The 25545-nt window shown below is 38.4% G+C and overlaps 1 protein-coding gene across 1 annotated transcript in view; it reads right to left on the reverse strand.

Annotated features, from left to right (window-relative positions):
* The window catches only part of LOC134494205 (ras-related protein Rab-10-like), a 35470-nt gene extending 17737 nt beyond the window's left edge, over positions 1-17733 (reverse strand). The window contains exons 1-3 of the mRNA XM_063299237.1: positions 17188-17733; positions 7617-7677; positions 7019-7157 (exon numbers count right to left, since the gene is read on the reverse strand). Coding sequence (XP_063155307.1) covers positions 7019-7157; positions 7617-7677; positions 17188-17344 — 357 coding nt within the window. The 5' untranslated portion in view covers positions 17345-17733. The remainder of the gene's footprint in view (positions 1-7018; positions 7158-7616; positions 7678-17187) is intronic.
* Between the last annotated feature and the right edge of the window lie 7812 nt (positions 17734-25545).

Here is a 25545-nt window from a genome sequence, read left to right on the forward strand (position 1 = left end):
ACTTTTAGGATAAACATGTAGAACGTGCAAAAACAAGTAACATTCCCATACAATTCTGTATACCTCATGCATAGAACAGGAACACATGTAAATGCTTTGTTCTAACAAAATACATTTAATTGCTTGAAATAGAGATTCTTGCTATTAAAAAGTAACATTTGAAATGTCCTTAAGAGGGCTCCCTAGGATGCATAAAGTACTTTGTAAGCCATAAGTTGCTAACATGTAGATTGCAGTTTTGTAAATACATCATTTGTTTCAGTTAGATTAGCATGTAATTAGACAGGTTATATCAGTCCTATAAGAGGGCTGATATTTAGCTCAGGTTAACTGCTAGAGCAGAATATTAAGGCAAGAATATTTTATTTTTAAAAAAATCTAGAATGCATGTTCACCCAATGAAATTGTAAATTTGAAACAAATTAAGAGGAAGTGCTTCTATGTCATAATGAATAATTAATACATGGATTTCAACACCACAAAATATGAATTGCTGGTTTATAAAGTAGCTTTATAAAGTACTAGATAATGTCATGGAAAATTAACCTATCATGCCTATTAGCAAAGATAGCTAAGGAGAACTTTAACTGTTAAAGGGACGTTTCACTGAATGCAATAGCAAAGCGGCACAGCATTGTGAAGTTCATTGCCATCATATCCAATTGTGGGCTTTTTGGAGATGTCCAATTAACTCTTATGAGAAACACATTGGATTAAATGACTCTCGCTCTAATCCAATAGAATTCTTCTTACATTTTTGCAAACAAGCCTAACCAACCAGTAAAGATGATCAAGCTGGCATACAGTAGATGAGTAAGTTTTTATTACAGCCAAAGGCCAGCGCAAGAGAACATTTAGAAATAATAAAATAAAGATAGTATAAGGACAATAGGTTTCTGGCTTCTCTGCATACTAATCAGTATTTCCAGATAAGAATCAAACTTTCTTTACTGTTGTTCACAAGACAATGCTAGGTTTGTTTAGATGTTAACTGAGATCTAACACTGTAAGCCATCTGACATAATTTTGTCACCTGGTATATAATATCTTCATCCTGAACTTATATAAGTAAGGAAATGTACAGTAAAACAAATCTGTGATACCTGGGAATGCCAACAAAATCACCATCTCTATTAGAATTAGCATATTCCACAGGAAAAACATTATTTTCTATTGCTTTTGATCCACAAGGGCATGTATGTTCCTTAAGTAGAATGTTATTAAATTTACCCTGTAAAACTACCAAAAGTAGCAAGTGAAATTTTGCTTTAGCAAACACTCTGTTATATTTAGGGACTAAGCAAAAAGAGCGAGCTGGCAGGATGGATCAGCCGCTCCCTGATTCTGCCAATTTGGGATCTAATTTCTTGTTGGTTTACATCTGTAATATGTTGTCTTGGAGCCATTATTGTTTGTGTATAGAGCAGGGAGAGAAAAATTCAGGGGAAAATCCAAGGGAGCACAGTTTTAAAACTATACACTGTTTCCACCTAGATTGGAATTTAATAAGATAGACAAACAGACAGGCCAACTTGGAAGAATTTCATTTTTGGCCAATAATTGACAATTGTTATCCAAGTTCTAGTTTCACATCTCTTTATCGCAACCTCCAACTATACATCTGTGGATTCACAGTTCCTGAAGAGTGAAATACCGCCCAAGATATTTGAAACATTTAGCCTGTTTTATCTTTGTGCCATTTTGGAAACATTAGGTGACCACCAAGCTGTCTTGAGAAATCTATAATCCTGGGAAAGATAGAAGGAAAGAGAAGATGATAACTGGCAGCAAGGTGGATGGACTTGATTACAGCAGCAATTGGTGTACTTTTTGATGATCTCAAGGATCAGATTGTCCTGGAAATGGTCACTAACAGCTGAGAGTAATTTGATGACACATAATCTTTAGTCTCTCAATAATGCAATTGTACATCTTGGGTCTTTTAGGAAAGACCATTGTTTTGGTCTTTTGGTAGCTACAGTAACTCCCTCACTACATTATTGAAGTGAAGAATTCAAAGCACCCGCTTAAGGCTAATAGACTTGTGAAAGTAGCACTGTATCATCAGCATAAAACACTATTGGAATTCTTAGTTCTGCCAGCATAGAAGCAAAATGGTACACCATATTGAAACTCCTGGTTAAAGTATTGATGTAAAAATTGAATAAGAAGGGTACCAAAATGCAACCTTATCTAACAGCACTGTACTAAGATTGTTTTAGCATAATGATTATATGATTTATTAGGGTTAAAGCAGTCTGTTCCATCCCCCTTTTTTTTAATCTAGAATGGATTTTCTGTCCAGTCTTGTAATTTCCACATAAGTGAGTGTCACAGAGTTTATTTATAATGTTCAACAAGTTAATTGGTCTCTATTTACCAGGCTCATGGCTAGCTTCCATTTTAAAAATAAGAATTATGATGGCCAGTTCTTTGGGATCAGTGCTGTTATTGATATATGTAAAAAGAGGTGCCAAGATTGATGCCTACCAGTACTCATTTGTCCTTATTAACTGTGGTGTGATGTTATGGGCACCTTTCCTTTTTATAACTGTTCAATTAATATTTCTGTCATAGAGATAGTGACAGGTGGCCAATCAGGAAATACTTCTATAGAGGATAGAAAACTAACTTAATTATCATTTAGCTGGCTATTGTAAAGGACCCTATAATGAGATTCGCCAGTGTTCTCCAAAACATGACTAAATACCTGGTGAGGAGATAACTTGGGAGGTCAGCTACCAATCACCAAAGGCTAGCTGTGTCCTTCTTTTTAACTATACTGATGAGTTGATGACTAAGGTAGTTGTACAGATTAAAGATCGATTATAATGTTTTCCTCTTTTTGATTTTTAGCAAGGATTTATATTGCCATTTTAGGTCTAAAAGATGTTTCTTGGCATCCTGATCAAGCCAGTCCTTGGATCTAAATCATTGGGCGAGAGGTATTGATTGCAACTGAGGATGTTAGAAATGTTTGCATTTTTTTGAAAGTAGGAATTATAGCCCTCCAATGTTTATTTGCCTAAGTCTGGCTGCACTAGGCAAGAACAATTGGTTCAGAACTGAGAAATGTTTAGCAGAGCCATAAAAGCTTTCTGGTATCTCTCACTGTACTTGATACATGGCTGCCTCTCTTCCACATCTGTAACTGACCAAAAGTAGAGTTAATGTTTAATGTTCACCTTAATAGAAAATGGATATTATCTAGATCTATTTACCTCTAGTTTCTCAACCCATGAGAGTAACATATCAGAGATAAGGAAGTAATCTAGGTGGGTATTTGCAATTCTACTCAATAAACAAATGCTCTAGGATAGTCATCCACCACTGCCCTATTTAGTATCTTCAGATCTAACCATGTTGGGACTTGGGTTAAACTCCAACCAGCTGTGTTACAGGTGGAGTCCTTAAGTACTCATGGAGAAATTGAAACACCTTCCATGTCTAGGGAATGTAAATTATACTGAGCATTTAGATCATCTCTGAGAATTATATGGGTGAATGGGGATTTATTATTAAGTTCTCTTTCTCCAATTCTGCCCACAAAAGTTTAGTCTGAGTATGCAGATTTTGGGGTGGTAGGTATATATTAATCAAGAGAAACTAAACAGTCTAAATTTGTGTAAAGCAGCTATCACCAAGTTGGCATGGTATGGGAGAATGAAAGTCTTCTCCTGCTACCTTGTTGAAATAAGTGATTCTAGATCTCCTTTGGCCCTTATGCCTTTATCACTTAGTGTGGCCCCAATTAAATGAAAATAGTATCCATCCAATTCCACTCCCCTGAGAGTCCAAGTTTTTTGTAAATAAACATATTTAGTCAGTTATCTCAGAAATTCTGTATTTTTGTGACCCCTATGCTTATCTAGCTATATTCTAGGACCTGAAGGATAGATTATGTTGGGTTTTCAAAGAGAATCAGTCAGTTTGATTTATGGCAACTGCCCCTAGCTCCTCACCTCTGACAAATCATACACCTTGGTCTAGGGTCTTAACTACTAAGATAAGTTTTGGGAGCTCCCCTATGTATAGCGGAGAACATTAAGAGCTAATTCAATAACTAATTCTGAGTCCAGCTGACACAGTTCTTTTCAGGGTCATAGGTATCTTTAATAACCACTGATGAAATCATAGGGATCAAATTCTTTGAGGCATTTTGCCTACTATACTTGCTAGTCTCCTTCAGTTGATAAATGAATCCTGAGAAATTTTCTGATAGGTTTACTTCAAACATACAGGGTAAACAAAAATAGTTTAGCTTAACTGCAATTTCTGTGATTTCTATAATGATTCCTTCCTAATTTGAACTATTCAGTTGTGTCTTGTGTGTGGTCTTATTGCTATGCCCCAGAGTCCTCAGTATTCACAATTGTTTCATTTGGCTTGCTAGAAGAATCCATCCAAATCTAAGTTTTAGCCTTCCTATGGAGTTGATTTCCTGGTCTGGTTAACCTAGTAGGGCTGACAGCTAATCCAGTGAAACCATTAAGTTTATTTGGGGGGAAGGGAGGTCACAGTATCACAAAGTTTCAGAACCCATGAGTTATATTAAACTCCATTTACAGAAGTAGGGATATAGAAAATATATAGCTGCATTCATTCCCAGTAATAGATTTCCTATAGGAAATGCGGCTGGGCACTGCCAGCAACAAGATGCTGGGCAAAATGGACATAGCAGATTCTGTTCATCATCTTTTCCTCTTCCTTGATATTCTCGCATACATATATATACAGTATTCTCACATACATACATACATAAGGTAAAGGTTTCCCTTGACGTAAAGTCCAGTTGTGTCTGACTCTAGGGAGCGGTGCTCATCTCCGTTTCTAAGCCGTTAGAGCCGGCGTTGTCTGTAGACCCGTCCGTGGTCATGTGGCCGGCATGACGACACGGAATGCCGTTACCTGCCCGCCGAAGCGGTACCTATTAATCTACTCACATTTGCATGTTTTCGAACTGCTAGGTGAGCAGGAGCTGGGACTAGCAATGGGAGCTCACCCCGTCGCGCGGATTCGAACCGCCGACCTTCCGATCGGCAAGCTCAGCAGCGCAGCGGTTTAACCCGCAGTGCCACCGCGTCCCCACATACATACATACATACATATATTTTACTTATTTATTTGTCATATTTTTATTACCGCCCATCTCCCCCACTTGGGGGACCCTGGGCAGTTCACAATAAAACAGTATAAAATACAATAAAATCAGAATAGTATCAATAAATATACATATAAAATATAATAAAATCCAAATGATGGCAGATCTAATTCCACCCAAAGGGGACCAGAACCTTCAAAAAATTTCAGATGTCACCACTTGCAAACACTCTTCACAATGATGCCATTCAAAGAATATTTGGCTGGGAAGCATGGGGAGAGGATTTTGAGTCCCTCCCCTCCCCTGAAAAAAAAAATGAGTAAAACTTCCTGCTTTCTGGAATTCCAGATGTAAAGGAAAGAAGTCAAAGGAAAGCAAAGTGGGTGCACTCCCAGGACTTAAAAACTATACATGAACACCTCCCTAACTGCTTAGCTACACAGACAAAGCATATAATCATGGGATATCTTGCCTCTTTCTCAACCTCACTTCAAATAAAGGCAACCTCCCCAAAATGCCAGAGCAGGATATGCAAAGGACAACCAGTATGAAGTATGTCATGTGTTGAGGATCCTTGAATTAATTCCTAAGAATAAACAGCATGGATTTCTATCCAGTACAAGGGAGGGAGAGAGGAAGGAAGGAAGGAAGGAACAAACCAGCCCCTTTCCCTATATCAAGGCAGCTGTATTGTCTGTAATGCTTTGCCAAGGAGCACTCCAGTTGGATAATGCATGTTCTGTTGTTACTCTGCCTTTCCGCATCCTCCCAACTGAGTGTCTCAGATTCTGTACTACTCTACTCACAGCCCCCGAGCTTGACATGCTTTCATTCCTATCACTTCCAAGTCCCAACTGGCCTATTTTTTAAGTGGGAATTAACATAATTCCAATGAGTGCAATTATTTTTCCTTCAATCCACAAATATTTCTTTGTAAAGGCACACAAGCATTATTTGATGTTTTTATTTGTGCTTTGTTACAAAAGATTTTTCTCCTACATTTTTGAAATACTCCCCGTGTGCCATTTAAGTCCATTAACACACTACCTTGGGTTAGAAAAGTTCTGAAAAGGATAGATGATAGCAGCAAGTAATGAATGTCAAAAAAGGGAGATTTTTTTCTGAGACAAATGAAGAGACATATGAAAACACCTTAGGTATTTATCTATCTGAGAAACTGCAATGGTTTAGCAGTCTTACTTCTTTTTTTTTTAATCTTTTCAGTCATGCCTGATTCTCAGATACTGCCTGGACAAGTCCCTGTAGTTTTCTTGGCAAGGTTTTGCAGAAGTGGTTTGCCATTGCCTCCTTCCTAGGGCTGAGAGTGAGTGACTGGCCCAAGGTCACCTAACTGGCTTTGTGCCTAAGGTGGGACTAGAACTCACGGTCTCCCAGTTTCTAGCCTGATGCCTTAACCACTACACCAAACTGGCTCTCTTTACACATTTAAATAACCCTTTTCTTTCATTTTCCTATAATCAATTTTTGCACATTTCTATGTCCATGGTTTTTTCTTCTTGGAACTGAAGTAAGTATTTAGCTACATAGATACTTCATGAGTACTGAAATTATTTCTATATACCCAGGCATCCATCCAATTTTATGGGAGATACCATACAACATTTTCCATGGGGGGCATATGTGTGCATACATGTGGCCTCTCTGCCTGCACTAATCAAGGTGGGTGAGGAGTGGAGAGAACATAGAAATAACTGGGTTCAATAACTGAGTAGTCAGATGAATTAATGCACAGATGGAAACAGATGTGAAAAGTGACAGATGATTTCAAGGAGGTGTTTCTCTGCTCTAAAAGTGTTTCGATAATAGATGAAGGAACCTTGTGGTCTCATTAGCTTTCCTGAATCTACTGATTATTATTATATAAAATATTTTGTATCCAGAAGAGCAGAAACTTACCTCATATATATCTTTCATCCAGTATGCAATTCCTTGAAAGCTTTTTGCATTTGTGATATCATAAACAAGAACAACTCCATGCGCTCCTCGGAAAAAACTAGTAGTAAATGTATGAAATCTTTCCTGGCCAGCAGTGTCCCTAAAATACATCATAATAAATAATTTAGCACTACTATTCACTGCAGAACTGTGGACAAAGAGCCACAATGCACTCAGTGCAGTTCGCTATGAACATCACAGTAGAAGCAGTGCTGACTAGTGGAAATTCTGACTGATCCAGCCGTTTTTCCTTTGACATATATCTCAGCACTTCCACACTAGAGATTTGTTCCAGAGCAGATGCTTTGCAAAACTATGTAGGTAGTATTCTTACACTTAATCTGAAGCCTTGCCCTATGAAAGAACAGGCAGATTTTTCTCTTCACCCAATTTATGACCTACACTGCATACACCATGTGTAGTGATTAAGGCACCAAGCTAGAAATCAGGAGACCGTGAGAAACAACAATATGTTCACTATTTTTTTTCTCGACTAAAGAAGGTCTTTAGTCTTAGAAGACCAAAACTAGATACTAATTATGTTCCTTACAAAACTTACCATATTTGAAGTTTCATAGCTGTATTATCACATGAAATTGTTTTCACTTTGAAATCAATGCCTAAGAAGAAAAACACAGACCTATTAATGTAACTATTAATAAGAGAGCAAATCAAAAGACAGAGTAACTGAATGAAAAAAAAAAAATTCTTATCAAGCAGAGTACGCAGTAAAAGAGCAATTTTCGTATAAACAGAAACTCCACAGCTATATTTTCCCATTGAGAAATCATCTCCTCCTCAGAAACATTCTGCAGCACGCTGTAACTGAATTAAATCATCTTTTTGCATTTAATGCATATTTAGAAGTTTGGTTTAGTTTAAGTTCAACAAGTGATCATTTTATTAACACTTCAATTACAGAAAGACAAAATAAAAAACTAAAAATTATTATCTAAGCCCAATACGTTTTTCCTTCATTGTATGGAGCCAGCTGTACAATTTAATGTTTGAATTCCTTTTGTGCAATAGCTGAGGCAACATCTGAAAGGGGCACAATATGTGGTAAAAACAGGAAGGTCACTTTCAAAACACTGAGCTGGAAATGCTTAAAAAATAATAACTCAGCAGGGGATTTCCAGTCCTACAGAAAACATTTTATATTTGACATAAATTTTAATAATAAATTGACATGAGCATTTTTATTTATAAAAAGACAACTAAAGAGTGCTGAATCAGACAAAAATTTAATCTAAATTAAAATAAGGCATATTGACTTCTTAAATCAACTTTACATTTATTGACCTAAAAGGTCAATGAATGTTAGTGAAAAACAGAAGTCAATAAGCATTGCATGCATCAGTTATTCATAGCTTTATATAAAATTTCAAACAAATTTCATAAATGGACAAGGCTGAAGTGGGGGTAGAGAGAAAGAAATAGAGCACCAGTTGTACCACCAATAGTACTAAGCAGTCCTATTGCAAAAAGCTAAACTCATCATACTGCATCTGCCCTAATTTTCTTCCTGCCTTTTTAATATTATTATAAATGTGGTACACAACAATCTAAATCTAATTCTCAGAGGCACACTTAGATTTCAACTATCTTATTCCTTCCAGTCTGGATGAAGTGTCAAGTATGACTAAGAGCTTTAAAAAGACTAATAAATGGCACAGTATATCCCCAGCTCCTAAGCAAAATGTTCCTTTCCACAATACTGGGTAGCTACTAAACTGGAGATGAAACTGCAGAATATTCAAGAGGGCTGTTCAAGTCCATCTCCACATATTTTGCTTGTCTTTTCTAAGCTAAGTCAGTCAAGGTTCCGCAGGTGTTTACATGCTAAAAACAGGCCTTTAAAAAAAGATGGGATTTCCTCATATATGTTGGTAAATATACACAGTTTTCTAAACACCTCAGGTTCTCCCAAGCATATTGATGCATCTCTTATTCCTCCATGGCCCTACATTGGCTCCAAATCCTGCCTGAACCCACTGAGTTTGCTGTTAACCAGAAGTGATATTTAACCTCCTGTCTTCTTTATCTATTCTTGTCCCTTTTCTTGCTTATCGACTTTTGGGTGGAAGTGTTCCAGCTTCTGGAAAGAAGGAAGTAACAGCTGAAAAAATTACTGTACTCTATGCTAGGGTATATTTTCTGCAATAGAAAGTTAATGCCTCTCTCTTTCTTTTTAAAAATCTGGCTAGTGTTCAGACATCAGTTCTTCTGCTTCCTGCTTCACTTGGCTATTTGCAAATGAAGAGGTAACTCTTATGCGGTTCAAGAATGGGATAAGATAACTCTAAGTGAAGATGGAATAATGGGAAGGAATTGAGGTTACAGAGGCTTTTCATATTTTAGCACTGTGTGCCTGACCAATATATTCCTAATATGAATCAGTGGCATATGTACAAAAATAGTTTTTATTACTTACATCTATGTGTGTAAAATGATTTTATATTTTCTTGCATCCCAGTGCTGTTTATATGAAGAGAATGAATGGCTGATGTGTGAATTTGCACAACAGTGTCTAATATAGTGATATTTAACACACAATGCTGAAAGATAGCAGAGATGGTTTTATTCTTTTGCTATGTTCTTTTTTTCAGGCAGACCAAAAGGGGCAACAAGGCCAAGCTGTTAGTTACAGAGACTACCTAAATAGAGGTTTCTCCTTTCATACTTTGACAGTGACAAAAAGCTACCCGTCTAGTTACGCACTTTCAAATCCAGAACAGTACCTATGCAGATTGCAGAAACTGATTCTTTTAGCAGACCTTACTGATTTGGGAGCCTATCATCATTTGATCTTCTCAGAGCTATGAGGATGTATCTGTATTTGCTCTACACCTATCAAATCATAATTGGGTTTAAAACAGGAACTGGCTAAATCAAGAGGTAGCACACAGTAGCTGTGAAGGACCCAAGAAAACAGAGATACACCACAATTTGATCTGTAGACCTGAGATCCTTTATCTCAAATTTATGGAAACTTTTCAGTTTTGCAATTGTTCATTTATAAATAACTAGTAACAGATCATGTAACTATTGGTAGTTATTCATTGTACAGATAGTTGAAAGCAAATTAGGTCAAAAATTGAAAGAAGTGCATTATTATCTTCCTTAATGCCAGCAAATGATCTGTACCAGTTATTTTATTTTTCTTGATTCCATGTATACCTCACTTACTACAGAAACCTCAACTGTAGCCATGATTTTATAAATTATAATTGTCTACATTCAAACTATGCATGATTTACAAACCACAATAGTGAACTCACATTTCTTGCTGAAACAAAACCCAACATGAATCACTCAACATAATGTACAGTATGAACCCACCCCTTTAATGTCATGATGCAGCAAGTTCTAGCTTCAGATAATCAGTGTCCAGAAGTGAGGTGGGGAGCCAGCCATCACTCTAAAAAAACAGAAGTAGATGCATGGTAAGTTCCAAAAAGCAAGAAACAGTCCAGAGAACTAGAGAAAGAGGTACTTGATGAAAACTAAGCAGGAAGAAGGAAGATGGTATTTAGACACTTTCACTCCAAGGTCAAAGGCAAGAAACATATGGGCCTGTTAGATCAGAAATAAACCTTTAGTCTGCTGGCACTGAGATCTAGATGGCACTTTAAATTGCAGTGTTCTTTCTATTCAATATGCAGTAGAGTAGAAGGCTGATGATGCAAAAGTCATGGCCTCAGTACTGGAGCCCAACTGGATACATCTGTGCATGCATACTTGTACTTTTCAATGAGAAAAGCAAATATCTGCCAGGATACATTGAATAGACTTAGGAATTTAAATTCTAAAGTCATTGAGCATCAAGTATTGCCACTGCTATTTGGACAGTTATACATTTCTGATAATTTGTGATAATTTAAGTGTATGTTCATCTCTGAGTAGATGAAAGATATTTGGTTACAAATAAGTATGTAATTATCTGAAAACTATAGGGAAAAAAACAATGTAAGAATGCATTTCAGTGTTGCCACAAAGCAATTGAAAGAATGTTCATGAAATAGATGAAGACATGTGATGTGACCACCATGCTGAGGAAGGGCCATATTTGGCCAGTATTTGGATGGGCGACTAACTGTGTGATATATGTGTGTATATGTATATGAATGGGGGGGGGGTGCAAGAAAGAAAGGCAGAATGGAACTCTTACCTTTTTGTATATTAGCAAGGACTCTATCAATGAGTAAAACAAAAATGCTTCTACTTTGAGAGCAAAGATGAAAGAAAAGATCCTGTTGGCCTGTAATTCCTCTGCAGAAGATAAGTTTTGCCTCTAAAGAGTTCTAAAAACTCAGTACTTTCTTGTATATACTTATCATTGTGCTATTACAATATTCATTGCAAGAAAATATGTCATAGAATATTTCAAAAATTTATCTGGCGAAGCATCTCCATGTTCACTTGGACATGCAAATCTTTCTTCCCATAAACTTTTTCCCTGGTGTTCAATGAGGTGCCGTTGTTTAAACAAAAAACAGTTATTCTTTATAGTCTGCTATTCTCAATGTGATGAGTCTGCCTTATGATCCGTATAAGTTTAATTAGAAAACTATAGCTGCTTATAATTCACAAAAACTGCATAATTGAAGAGGAAGAAGGGCAACCATCCCTGAGAGTTTAAGTGCTGAATAAAGTGCTTTCAATGAAAATTTACTGTGACTGCTTTTTTTTGTTTTTTTAAGGAAAGCAAATCTTGAACAACTAAACGCTACTATCCACAGCTGCAACCCTCCAATATTGCTAGCAAATTAGCAACATGCAATTATAATTCTGGAATTGTGAGCAGGAGCTGAAGAGCCCCAAACTATGAGAAACAAGCATTTAAGCACCAAGAAATGACATTTTATCATATTATCCTACTCACTCTGTATTCCTTTGTCTCTAAGCAAAGTGAGGGGACTCCCATTCCTTGCAGAGAGGAAATTCTAGGGGGACCTGAGAGAGAACTTTGGAATTAAAAGAATTGAGGCCTTCTGTTGAGATCTGATGTGACTTTGCCCAAAGATACAGGGCTACTTTTTTTAATTGACACTGAGCTCTTGCTGCAAAGTTGTATGGTATTCATAAGACTGCACAACTGTAGTATATTTTTACATTGTAATTTATAGTTATGAGAACAGAGAACACAAGCTGGGCACAAATAACTCCTCTCATCTTTAAACATTTCAAATCTATATAGAAACAAAAACTACATCAGCCCAGCTACACAACTGGATACTGAGCTGCTGATGTATGATAGATGGCATCTGAATTGCACCCCACCCTCTGGGGTAAGATCCAATTCAAGTATTAATTGCAATTGTACAGCTGCCCCACCTACTGCCAGTACCTTCCCATTCCTAATAGCTCCTCCACATGATCTACTGACTGTGGTTGGGCAATGCTTCAGCAGTCACATTGAGACAGCTTCAATGTTGATGTCACTCAGGTCATTCCTATCCAGTGTGGAGGCAGCCTGCAGTCATGCTTTCCTAGTCCAAACATTTTCTGTCTTGCCCAGGCCTGAACCTCTTCGTGCACTTTCTCTGCTGCACTTTAATTTGGTCTTGACAATGTCTGAGCTCCTACCAATCAATGGAGGGATCTGCCAGAACATCCCCTTTACTCTGGTCAGTGGTTGTTGCCATCAAGAGCCATTGCACATTCCCACTTAAAGCCTGAATCCCACTATGCTTCAGCCTCAGGTATTATGTGGCTTCCTTCTATATCTCTAATAAGTGGTGCTCTGAAACACAGGTTCATTGATTCTTACTACACATTCAACCGTGGTTGCAACACTTGGGGATAGCAGCAGCTGATCAGAAAGAACCACTGACCTGCCAATAGAATGATTTATAGAAATAATGTGATTTTGGTTTAATACAGAGTAAGGGACTGATTATGGAAATCGTTGTATATCCTTGCTGTTAAAAGTCAGCAGTCACCTCTTACTGTAACCTTTAAAAAAAAATTTCTTGTATTTTTACTCTTTTTAAAGTTTTTTTTTCTTTGTGGTTTTTGTTTTTTCTGTAGCTTTTATCTTTATCTGAAATCTAATAAAATTCTTATTGAAAAAAAGAAAGAAAGGAAGAACCATTGACCCTTGGGACTCTGCCCCGCTCCCTACCCCACTGGTGGTGGACTACTGAAATGTGGAACCTTTTTTTAGGTTAATAACATGTTCACCAGTAGCTCAGTAATTTTTTTTTTTTTTTGTAAAAAAACAGCTTTAATGGTGGGCCACTGAAATGGAGGATTCTCTCTCCCTCCCTCCCTTTTTAAAAAGGGAGAAATTGGCAAGAGTTTTAACACTTTCCCCTTCTAGCCCAACCCACAGTAAGAACAGTAAAATGTGTGTTCCACTGATGGATGCATCAAGCCAGAAGGTGTCAAATACTAGGAAGAGTTAGTGGAGGAGGGCTCATAGAAAGGTTCTGCCAATGGAAACCACATCTCTTCAAATTGGCACTTGGGTTTCCTAGCATGGATAGGAAAGAAAAGGTGGGTAAAGAAGTAGGGAAATACACCAGTGAGGTGGATATGGTAACCACCACTAATCCCATATCATTGTCAAAGCTGAAGAACAGGCTGAAATCTGAACAACTATTTTTTTAAGCCAGGTTCATTTCCAGCCAATTTTACCACGAGTCAGTAGCTTAAGGCTGCTGTTCAAGAGAGAACTGAGACTGGCAACCACTGTCCATTTTTCAGATAGGGAGTGTAACAGCAAGATATGATCTCACCTTCTTGTTACCTATATCATTCTTTGCAAGGAGGGAAAAACAGAATGAGAGATAATAGGCATAAGCCATCTTTCCCAGTAAAAGAATCACAGCTTGAGCTGCTAGCAGTCTCAGTAAATTCTTTCATTCTTCCCAAGGACAGCAATGAGACGAAGTTACAAAAGCGAATTATACTTTTAAAATCACAATCCAGCTCTGACATGGATCCTGACACCATGCTGATGTGAGCACAGCAACCACACCAGCAACTGTTCCACTATGTACAGTACATTCTACAACTTGGTTGTGCATTGCTCTGTAGCCGACACACAGCAGATGTACATGATGCAGATTGCATTGCTGTGTAGCCAATGTAAGCAACCAGTCTGCAGATTTTCATCCACGCACACCCAGTTTTAGCTATGCTTTAGTTAGAAAACAATTTGTAAAAGAGGATTTTAAAGCTAGTCATATAATAGGTCTTTTAAACATCAAGTCTAGCTGAAAAGCCTAGATCAGTCCAAAGCATGCACAAAGCTGCTGTATCTAAAACCTTCAAGAATTAGCTTTGGATGATATTGCCACATGATTGATTTGTAGTATAAAATGTTCTGATTCTTATCTATTTTAACACTGAAATGATTGCTCAGTTATAAACATTTCAGTTATATTAAAGGAAAGTGCTGCTTGTTTATGCTTTTTCATTTCAAATCTAAAAGGAACTCATTTCATTATATTTTATATATTTATATCTATCTCACAGGTAAGGACACTTTCTTTTCTAGAATCAATGATCTGGTGATAGCTGCTTTAAACATTAAGCTTCCAGATGGGGTTGACTATAAAGAGCAGATCTTCATTAGCATATTTACATTAGATTGACAGAACCTAGCCTTAATTCATCTACCTCTCATAAAGATTCTGAAGCTTTTATTCAATTTGACAAACCAAATGGAAATCAATGAGACTGAAGAATGCTTAGAAGAATAGCATAATTTGTATGCAAGTGAATCGTTTAGTGTAATTCTAATCCAAATATGCAGGAGTTGTTTTATTTATAGTATATGTCCATGCCTCTAAAGAAATCAAAAGGATTCCATATACTGTACGTACACATAAACACGGATAATTTTTAAAAACCATGGTCACAATGAAGCACAGAATTAGACATACATAATCAATTTAACAAGCATATTCAGTTCAGAGTTGGATTGTGGTCAATAGATACAATTACTACTCTCATACTATTAACATAGACAATAGATTTACCATGTCAATTATATTCCTAGCTGTGAGCATGTATAATTGCATTTACCAGTATTTATCTACTATCCTTCCCTTCTACAGCTATCACTATCAAAATGTTGACTGTATAGTCTTTAAAGACAGGACCATGGGTTTTTTTGATGAAACTCTTTAAAATTATCATGTAATTTCCCAACTTAGAACAATTCATCAACAAGAGGCTACATAACACATATAGAAAGCAGACTGTCATACCCTTGCCCTGCCCAAACAACTTAAAGTTTCAATTTCAACATAGGAAACAGAAGGAAGAAAATGTGAGGGCTTCGCAGTAGTCTTATGCTTACTTCCATCCTAACTATAACTTTATTCACATGAAATATTAAGCTGTAAAATTCAGTTAATGGAAGATCATACCACTAAGTCATTTCAACCCCCTCTACACCCACATTACCCCTACCCACTTGTATGTGGCTCTTTAGCTAAGGCTTGCACCTTACTTTTGAGCAGACCTGAAATGGAGTTTGTAACCTAGGATAAACCTTGGGTACAAAGTCTTGTTTTGGGGACTTGAAGGTGACATCCATTTCACTATGGATGACACAATAAACTGGAGACTTCACTTAAAAAGCTAGGTGCATGTGTAACATGGTAGTGTATGCTTATTAACAGAAATTTATAGCTTACCATATCCTGAAAGCATAGTCCATATGTTATATTGTACACAAAGAATGCAGCTGACTCTAGGCTTTCAGCTATTACCTGAGGGAAGATCCATGAGCTATGTTCACAGGATGTATTTTGTCACAGTTTGCATAACAAAACACATTTGGCTGAATTCATATACCCCTGCACCCCAAAGAGGTAAATCACATTTTGGCTTAGAGTTTTGCACACACAGAATCAGTCTCAAATTATTAGCATCAGTTAGTTAGGAAGAGGTACCCTTACACAGATCTTAGTTCTATCCTCCCAAAGGTGGTGTGCACAGGATTGCAATACACTTTCACGTAAAGTTACAAGATGCAGGGGAACAAAGTTACATCCAAGGCAACAGGAGAGATTTTAATGTTTTTATTTATTACATACATATGGTGATAAAAGAATTCACCCAGTGGTACTGTCCCCACTAACCATAGAGGGTCATCTGTTATATTGTTGAGGCAATATAACGGTAACAGGAATACTCTTTATATTGCTTCAAGGACAGCTGGATGATACTAGAAGATGCACTCAGTCACTAGAGTAGTGTTTCTCATCCTTGGCAGCTTGGAGATGTCTGGACCTCAACTCCCAGAATTCCCCAGCCAGCATGCTGGCTGGGGACTTCTGGGAGCTGAAGTCCACACATCTTCAAGCTGCCAAGGTTGAGAAAGACTGTATTAGTGGGAAAATGGCCCACAAGCAAATGGCTTCCTTACTAAACATCCAGTCATAAACCATGATTTATAAGCCACAGTGGCTGGGTTCATATATTAACCCAGATCAACAGTATATCAAGTTAGATACATAAATCATAGTATGGTTTAGTGCAGCCTTTCTCAACTTTTTGACCTCAGAGGAACCCTTGAAATATTTTTTAGGCCCTGGGGAACCCCTGCACATTCAGTCTCAAATATAGGCCAGAAGTTTAAAGTTATTGTATCTGTTTCTTGTGTAGGCCTGTATATGTGCATTAACAATGTTCTTAAACTAAGAATAACGAAACTTACCTCTTTAATGTGAAGTTGCCCAAATTTGAAATAATTGTTTAAATAAATCGTGGCCTCCCAGGGTGCCCTCTCACAGAACCCTAGGGTTCCACGGAACCCTGGCTGAAAAATCCTGGTTTGGTGTAATGTGTGTGAGCTGCAAAAGTTTCAAGTGCAAATAGTTAAATTTCACATTTTGCGGACCTTGGCAGAATTCAACCGTATCGCATTGAATGAAATCTCAACGACTACCGGCTTTTTTGGATTTGTGTTTGTTTACTTTATGATACAAGGAAAGAAAGCGGCTGGACACCGCGGCGATATTCTTATCTATCGTTGGCTAAATTAACCCAGTTTTCTGGGTCTGCATAAGGAAATATAGGGGCTGGGCTCGCCCAGTACGTTTTCGCCGAGCGTATTGGGCGTCCCGGGCACAGAAAACGGGCGCTGTCGAGGCGCGTTTGCTACTCACCGACGGTGGTGATATAGGAAGACGGCGGCGCCAGGGCGGTGGGGCAAAGATCGGTGTAGCGCCTCAGGACAGAGGTTTTCCCCACGAAGGAGTCACCCACCATCACTATCTTGGCCAAGCGCGCTTTCGGCGCCCCGCAGCCTGTCCCCTCAGCCATGGCCCGCCAGCAATAGGCAGGCGTGGACCGAAGCTGGCTTATCTGGAGTCGCTCGTTGGAGTTCTTCCTATAGCAATGGTGGTGAGATTGGCGGCCGGAGCGCCCACCCCAGTTGACAGCTGGCGCTCCTCTTCCGTCGCTGTGCTCCCGTTCCGTTCTCAGAGTTTGGGTTAAGGGTTGTTCCGGTTCCCGAGGCGCCTGCTTTCTCTAAATGCGGGGAGGGCAAGCTGACGAAGTTCCTTCCCTTTTCTGCTCAACGGGTGTGCGGTCACTTGCTTTTCCCCAGCAGAACACTTTGAGCAGCTGCGTGTTGCTTATTCCACAAAGTCCACTGGAGAAGTTCCTTCAGCCCTTCTGTTGGAAAGCAGCAGGAACTGGCTGCTTGTTATAGAGCCCTTATTATAAGCACATGAAACCTGCCAGAAAAAGGAGCAGGACATGATTATCCTTTTTGATTGGTACTAGTTGCTTGGCGTCACCAAATCTGTGCTGGCTTTCCCAACCTGATTGTCCTCCAATGCACTGGGGCTCCAACTCCAATCACTTCCAGTTTGACCGGGAGACCAAATTGTATTGATTTCCTTGAAATATTTCCACCGTTGGTGAAACATGAACAGTAATGTGTATCACCTTTAATTAACCTGACCTGGTATCTGATAATTTTCACTTTTTTTGTCTGTCACAGTATGGAAAAGCTATAAGCCTTTTTTCATTGTTATTCAATGTGCCAACAGTGATCTTGTTGGGGAAATTCTTAAAAATGAATCTGTAAGAGAATAACCAGCATGATTTTTTAAAAAAACAATTAAATATTTATATTGTATTTTGCCAAGGCAATAGCTGCTATGAAGTGACTGACCCAATATAATTAATCTAACAGAAATATATATTTAAACTGTTGCATTGATAAGACACAGAACAATCCCAATTTTAAAATTCTATACCAGCACCAATAGTAAAAGGCAGTTTTGATAAAGATTTTTGGAACTCACATCTTGTGAAACAAGAAATATGTGCCCCTTGTGGGTGCCAATCAGCCTTGGCACACACCTTGATAGTGGACTTGAGAGAAGAAGGGGGGGGGGAATGATGAGAATAAATTCCCCCCCTCAAATTACAGAGTTCAGATCCTATTTCTTCTATTGATTAACACTGAACATTGTGCAGTGCCTCTGATACAGCATGATAGAAGAACTGGAGACAGGATGGAACACAAAACCAAGCAGGGCAGGAAAAAGGTGCTACTAATCAGTCAGCAGTTGCCAATTTAAAGTTGTGTAAATCTTTTCTTTCCTACCAAGGAACTGACTCTGCACTAAGTGAGAAGAATCTGAAAAAGGTGACTGAAGGAAATAGGGAGACAGAGCGGCTGGTGGGAAACATGAAATTGTCTGCTCACAATTATGGAGGTTGGAAAATAGAGGAGGCAATTAATTATATGGAATAAATGAATTGGAGGGGCAGGAATAAGTTGGAGAGAAGAGGCCACCCATATGCCTGGAGCAGCTCTGAAGCAGGACATCAAGGCTTGGCCTTCCTCATTTGTCACTTAAACATGGGATTTAGAAGTACAGCCTCTGTACATGAAAACACCGTTTAATCTAGTAGCTATTATTGTGTCTTCAGCTGCAAATGAGAATCTGTTGCTCAAAGAAGAAGTAGCTATACAATACAGCTGAATTTTTCTTTATGTCTGTACAAACATGGAACGAATGGGATGTGCTTCCTGGATACATATCATGGCTTAGCTACAAATGTTAAATCAGGCAGTAGTTTGTTTTTAAAAAAATATTTTGTATGTGGTGAATGCAGTAACTGCCAGGTCAAATTCTTCCAATAAATAATTTGTTAGAAGGTTAATTACAAAGGTTGGGGGATACAGACATACCTGATTAGGATCATGGTCCCAGAGAAGGGGCAAGTTTTAGCCCTTTCTTATTCCTCTTATTAATTACCCATCATCATCTATTCAGCAACCAAAGTTTGTTTGAGTCTCCTTTGAGTCAAATATGACTCCGGGTAACATGTCCATGTCATCCATTTTCTTGGCAAAGAGTATAGAACTGGTTTGTGATTGCCTTCTTCTGGGATGTTTTTATTGCTTTCCTCTGTAGCCTACAGTCCTGCTATTTCCTGGTGGTTCCCCACCCAAATACTAACTAGGTGTGATTCTGCTTAGCTTTTTGAGGTCACCCAAGGTCAGCTATGTGTTGCTATCTAGGATACTCCTATCTGAAGTGCTCTCAAGTCCTTATGTAAAGACAAATAGCCGTAAGAAGAGAGCTATAACAAACTGAATTGGATAAGATTTAGAAATGTATCAGTAAGTTAATACTTGTTGAAAGTATGTTCACTTATTTTTTGCCATATTAATTCTTGTTAGAATCCACCAGAAAGAATAATAAAATCTAGAGTCAGTAAATTTGGGTCTGCATACAGGAAGTTCCTAGTACAACCAATCAAATGGCAAAAGCTATTCTTTTCCTCCTCGATAAATGTGCCTATTATATGGGGGACACAAATAATAGGCACATTTATCAAGGAGAAAAAGAATAGCTGTTGCCATTTGATTGGTTGTACTAGGAACTTCCTTGGGTAAAGAAAAAGATGAAATAAATTATTGAGGAAACACAGGAGGAGATTAAGTGAAACTTCATCAGGGTTTTCATCACATTCTGTGAATTACCACTGGCTGAGATATCTCTTGTAGCATACTGGCGGTCAAAGAATGGGAAAAACATATCAAGAAGCAGAGAACAGGAACAAAATTTTAGGCAGAAACTAAATGGATTCTCTACTACCTTTAATATAATAATGTTGTACAGTTCTAGTTTTGAGTTCTGTTGGCAATATCATTTAGTCAGATGTCAGACCAGGGCCGCAACTAGGGTCTGTGTTACCCGGGGCAAACATGGATTCCGTGCCCATTTTGGCACCCCCCCAGCACTCATTTTGGCACACACCCCCAGCGCTCATTTTGGTGCCCCACCAGTGCAATGCCCGGGGCACATGCCCCGGTTGCCCCCCCCCCCAGTTGCGGCCATGTGTCAGACACAAACTTGCTTAATTTTAGAAGTGCGATTGTCATGTATGTTTACAATAGTCCCTTACTTAAAATTATTACCCTTTTTGTTTCATTTTATTCATATTCCTACCCACAAGAGGACGCTCTTTCCATTTTTCTTCCAACGAATATTAAAACAAAAGATTTCAGAATATTATTAGCCTTTCTAGACCCTTCCTCCTAAGTTCAATGTTTTTAATTGTGCCAATAGCTATAGTCCTGATTCAGTATGTGGGTGTCATTAGTTTGACTCACATTTTAATGTAAACTTAGCAAATTTCAGACTTTCAGACCAATACCTGACTTAAAATGTGACTTCTCCTGTTTTGCAACATGGGTGTCTAATAAAAATGTGTTTACAGTCATCTACATATTGGTGCATAGAAGTGCTTATATATGTGAAAATATATACAAAAATGCAACATGTTAGGAAAAAGTACTTACAAACATGTATATATTAACAGAAACATGTAGACAAGTAGATTAAAAAGGCTACCTAAAAGTAGCATGAAATGCAATAGCAAGATGCTAGTCAGTTCAAGATACAGACATAATATAGTACGTCTCCTGAAATATCTGCATTGCTTGCCAGTTTATTTAGTAGGTCTAATTAAGTTACTGAAGTTAATCTTTAAAGCTTAGATGTCTTAAGACCTGACTGTTTGAAGGACCATCTCATGTATCACAAACATGTCTGAGCGTTCAGAGTTGTAAGAGTGAGCCTTCTGAAGATGCCTCCACCATCAGAGGCTTGTTAGTCCAGGACATGGGAAAAAGTCATCTGCTTTGTTCCAAGGCTATAAAATGAGCTACCTATAGAATGGGAGACAATATGCATCTCTTTCACCAGGCTTTTAATTAATCACCATTTTATTTATTTGTTTGTTTAAACAATTTATATGGCTGCCTATCTCACAGCAGTGATTCTGGGTGATATACAAAGAATTAACCCCCCCCCCCAAAAAAAAACCAATAGAATTAAAACAACCAACAATCCACATAACATATGGAATTGAGAAAAGAATCATTCCCAATTTACAAACAGAAAAAAACAGCAATAAAACCAATCAACCAGTAGAGCTCACTTAACCTCTTGGCCCAAATGCCTGAGGGACCAGCCAGGTCATTAGTGCCTTGGAAAAGGCTAACATGAGACCATCTGGATCTCCCAGAGGATGTTGTTCCATAGAGCAGGCCCTGCGACAGAGAAAGCATGACTCCTGGATCTGCCAAAATGATGTTGCTTGATAGCGGGGACCAGAAACATGCCCACCCTATTGGTTCTGGTGGGGTAAGCAAAAACAATAGGAGACAGGCAATCCCACAAATAGTCTGGCCCTGTGCTGTGTAGGGTTTTATAGGTAATAACTAGCAATTTGAATTGCACCTGAAAGCCCACTTGGAGCCAATGTAGCTTGTGGAACTGCGGTGTTACACAGTAACTGTGGTATTATTGTGAAATGCCAAATGTTCCACATGTCACTGCATTCAAACTACCAGTCGTAGTTTCCAGATGCTCTTCAAGGGCAGCCCCATTACAGTAATCCAAATGGGAGGTGACTAAGGCATTAATTACCATAAGGCCTCCCAATTCAGAAATGGGCACAATTGGCACAAGGTAAACCTGTGCAAAGGACTCCTGGCAACAGCTGCCACCTGTTCTTTGAGCAGGAGTTGTGAGCCCAGGAGAACTCCCAAACTCCCAAACCCAATTGCATCTGGGGGAGTGTAACCCCATTCAGAGTTAAAGATGGAAAAAGTCCAAATCTACAGTCACTTCGTCTTGCCAGGATTGAGTTGAAGCCTATTTTCCCTCTTATCTGAATCCCCAGAGCCTCTAGACTCTGGGAAAGAGCCTTGACACCATCTGGGCATCATCAGTATACCAATGATACCTTACCTCATTTCAGTGGATGACCTCCCCCAATGGTTTCATGTAAATGTTAAATAGAATCGAGGAGGGAATAGAGCCCTGGGTCTTCTGCAAAGCATCTCTTCCCCCTATCAATAACACGATTGATGGTATTAAAAGTCTCTGAGAAATCTAGGGGGGCTAGGATGGATGCACTACCCCCATCCTGAACCCATCAAAGGTAATCAGCAAGCACAATCAGAGCTGTCTCAATGCTGTGACATGGTCTGAATCAAACTTGAAGGGGTCCAAATGATCCACTTCTTCCAGAGCCCTCTGGAGCTATAATCCAATCACATTCTCAATAATCTTTCCTAAAAAGGGAAGGTTGGGGACTGGATGAAAATTGTCCAGGTCCATTGGGTCCAGTGATAGCTTCTTGAGGAGAGGGCAGACAACAGCATCTATCAAGGCAAGTGGAATCACCCCCTTCTGCAAAGAAGCATTCACTACTGCATGGACCCAACCACGTGTCACTTCCCAAAAGGCCTTAATCAACCAGGAAGGTAATGGATCTAAAACACAGGGGGCCAAACTCACAGTTCGAAGGACCTGCCCATCAGGGCTAACAGCTTCAGACTCTTCCCAGATAAACAGGAAACTCCATAGAACCTGTACAGCTGGATTCCAACTCCAGCCAAATTCCAGTGACTTTATCTGACCAATGCTTAGAATAGTCCTCACAGCAGCCCTGTTTTTATGTGCATAATGCTACTTATACTTCTTTAACTGCTCTGGACATTTAACCTGGAAATAAATGTAGTTGTACTTTAGGACTTGGGGATCATCCACACATCCTGGATGACATGGCACAGAAATGCCCACTAACTTATAGAAGACATTTCCTTGAGATATCACCTCCATCTTATTACCAGCTTACCTAGGAATTAGACAGTCTGAATTTGACTGTAACTGCTTCTGTGTAAATATGATATTTTCCTTCTATTTTCATGTTGTAAAAGTTCCCAAGCAGATACTTCAGGGTACATGGCAGAGGAGCCTTGAATGGTGCAATTAGGATTAGTGATCTGCGTAGTACCAATTAGACCACCGTCCCCTCTCATCTAGTAATTGGGCATTGTGCTTCTATTGCCAGTTTAGTTGTGGCTGGAGAGAAACAGAGTAACTTGCTTGTGCAGTCTATTTCCTTTTTTCTGGGTGTTGGACACAGGAATATTGATCTGGAATATCAAATGTGAATCTTCCAGGAGATCATTATTCCCACTGGCAAGTAAGAAAAATCCAAAAGTATTTGCCTCTTGAAAGGGTCTGGAAGAGTCACATGATAGTGACCTCTTTCCCAATCACATGGAAGTGTTTAGTTTCATTGTGCCATTTCTCAGAGAGAGGGCAGCACCTTGAACTTGTGATCAAAATATCAATCTTTTCCTGGAGATTGAGAGATTGATACTCCTACCATTCAGACTTTTTAGAAACTATTGCATGATTTCCATTCCCTGGCTCAGGATTAATGGGCTGCAGGTAAACTAAAATAAATCTAAGAAGTCTTTCAAATCAGGTCTTCTGAACACTCCAACATAAGCATATAAGAACTCAAGCAATTATTAATAGATATCCTGACAAAATGATGTCTAGCAGGTTATGAAGAATCAGAAACAACTAGTATTAGGGCTCATCTACACAGCCATTTTGCTATCTCTCCTCCCATCCTGGATCAGGGAGGAAATCATGTTGGCATACATTGTGCTATCTCCAAGGCATGCCCTTAACATGCATCTGGAATAGGGCCGTGTTATTCTTCTGTCCAAACAGCTCCACTGTGCAACACCATAAGGACAGCGATGGATGGTTTCTCCTAACTGAAATCCCAGTCTCACCACCTCACCAGCACACATTCATAGCACTCAGAGTTTATTTTTTAATTATTTGCCACAGGAATATCAACCTATTGACCTACATGAGATCGATATTCCTTGCACAGTGAGAAATACAGCAATGAAATACAAAGATATAATAAAATTGCTATATGCAGTAGTCATATAAAATGTTTTTATTGATCCTGCCATCTAAAAGATCATCCTGACCGCTTGAGGTTGGAATCAGAAATCTGTATGTGATCTCCATTGTATAAAGCAAAAATACAATCCTTTTGGAACTCTGTTGCCTTTTCCATTATCCATCAAATGTGATCTTGGGTGCAGTTGCCTCTTCTGAATCCAGCTTGTACATCTGGCATTTCCCATTCCTGACCATTTTCTTACTAGTATGTGAAATAAATGCAATTGTTTGGTAGTGTGAACTTTCTTAAGCACTGCCCTTTTTTGTATTGGAATATAAATTGATCATTTCCAGTCTCTTGGCCACTGCTGTGTTTTCCCCCCTTCCTTCCAGACAAGTAGCATGTTAACTGCCTAAGTTTTTAAACCATTCTGCTGGTATTTCATCAACTCCTGCAGCTTTATTGTTAGCAATATTTTCTAGGGCCCATTTAACTTCACTTTCCAGAATGTCTGGTTCTAGTTCAATGATCAAGTCTTGGTGTGTATCATAGATTTTGGGATCTTTTTTTGTACAGTTCTTCCATATAGTCATACTATTGCTCCTTTATATCTTCTTTCTCCAACTGATCTTTGCCTTCTTTGTCTTTTATTGTGCCTATCTTTTCATAAAAGTTTCTTTTGATTTTGGTAATTTTCTTAAATAAACCTCTTTTCCTTCCCATTTGACTGTTATCCATAGTTCCTTTGAATTTCTTATTTAGATGTAACTCCTTGTTTCTTTTTGCTGTTCTCTGGAACTCAGCATCTAGCTCAAAAAAATTTCTTCTGTCTCTGTTACCTTTTGCTTTCAACCTTTTTTCATCTACTTTTAATAAATCAACAGACAGCCATGTGGCCTTCTTTTGCTTTTTGCACTTTGGGATGTTTTTTGTTTACTTTGTCTTTAATAAGATATCATGCATTTCAGTCCAGAGTTCTTCAGGCTGTATTTTTTTCAAATCTAATCTACTTCATCTATTTTGTAATAATTCTTAAATAATCTATGGATAACTAATGAATTATTAGAGGATTTGTTAGTGTTCCAAATACTTCAGCTATCTATAATGATGTCATGAATGTTTACTTCTTTATGATTTCATGAATTTCAGTCTAGAGTTCTTCAATTTCTCAAATGTAACCCATTAAATCTATTCTTTACCTTCACTGCATAATCAGGCCAAGTATGAAACAATCAGTGACCTGAACCTACTTGAGGGGAGATAAT

The sequence above is a fragment of the Candoia aspera genome, chromosome 3 (genome assembly GCF_035149785.1).
Source record: "Candoia aspera isolate rCanAsp1 chromosome 3, rCanAsp1.hap2, whole genome shotgun sequence".
Taxonomy (NCBI): Eukaryota; Metazoa; Chordata; class Lepidosauria; order Squamata; family Boidae; genus Candoia; species Candoia aspera.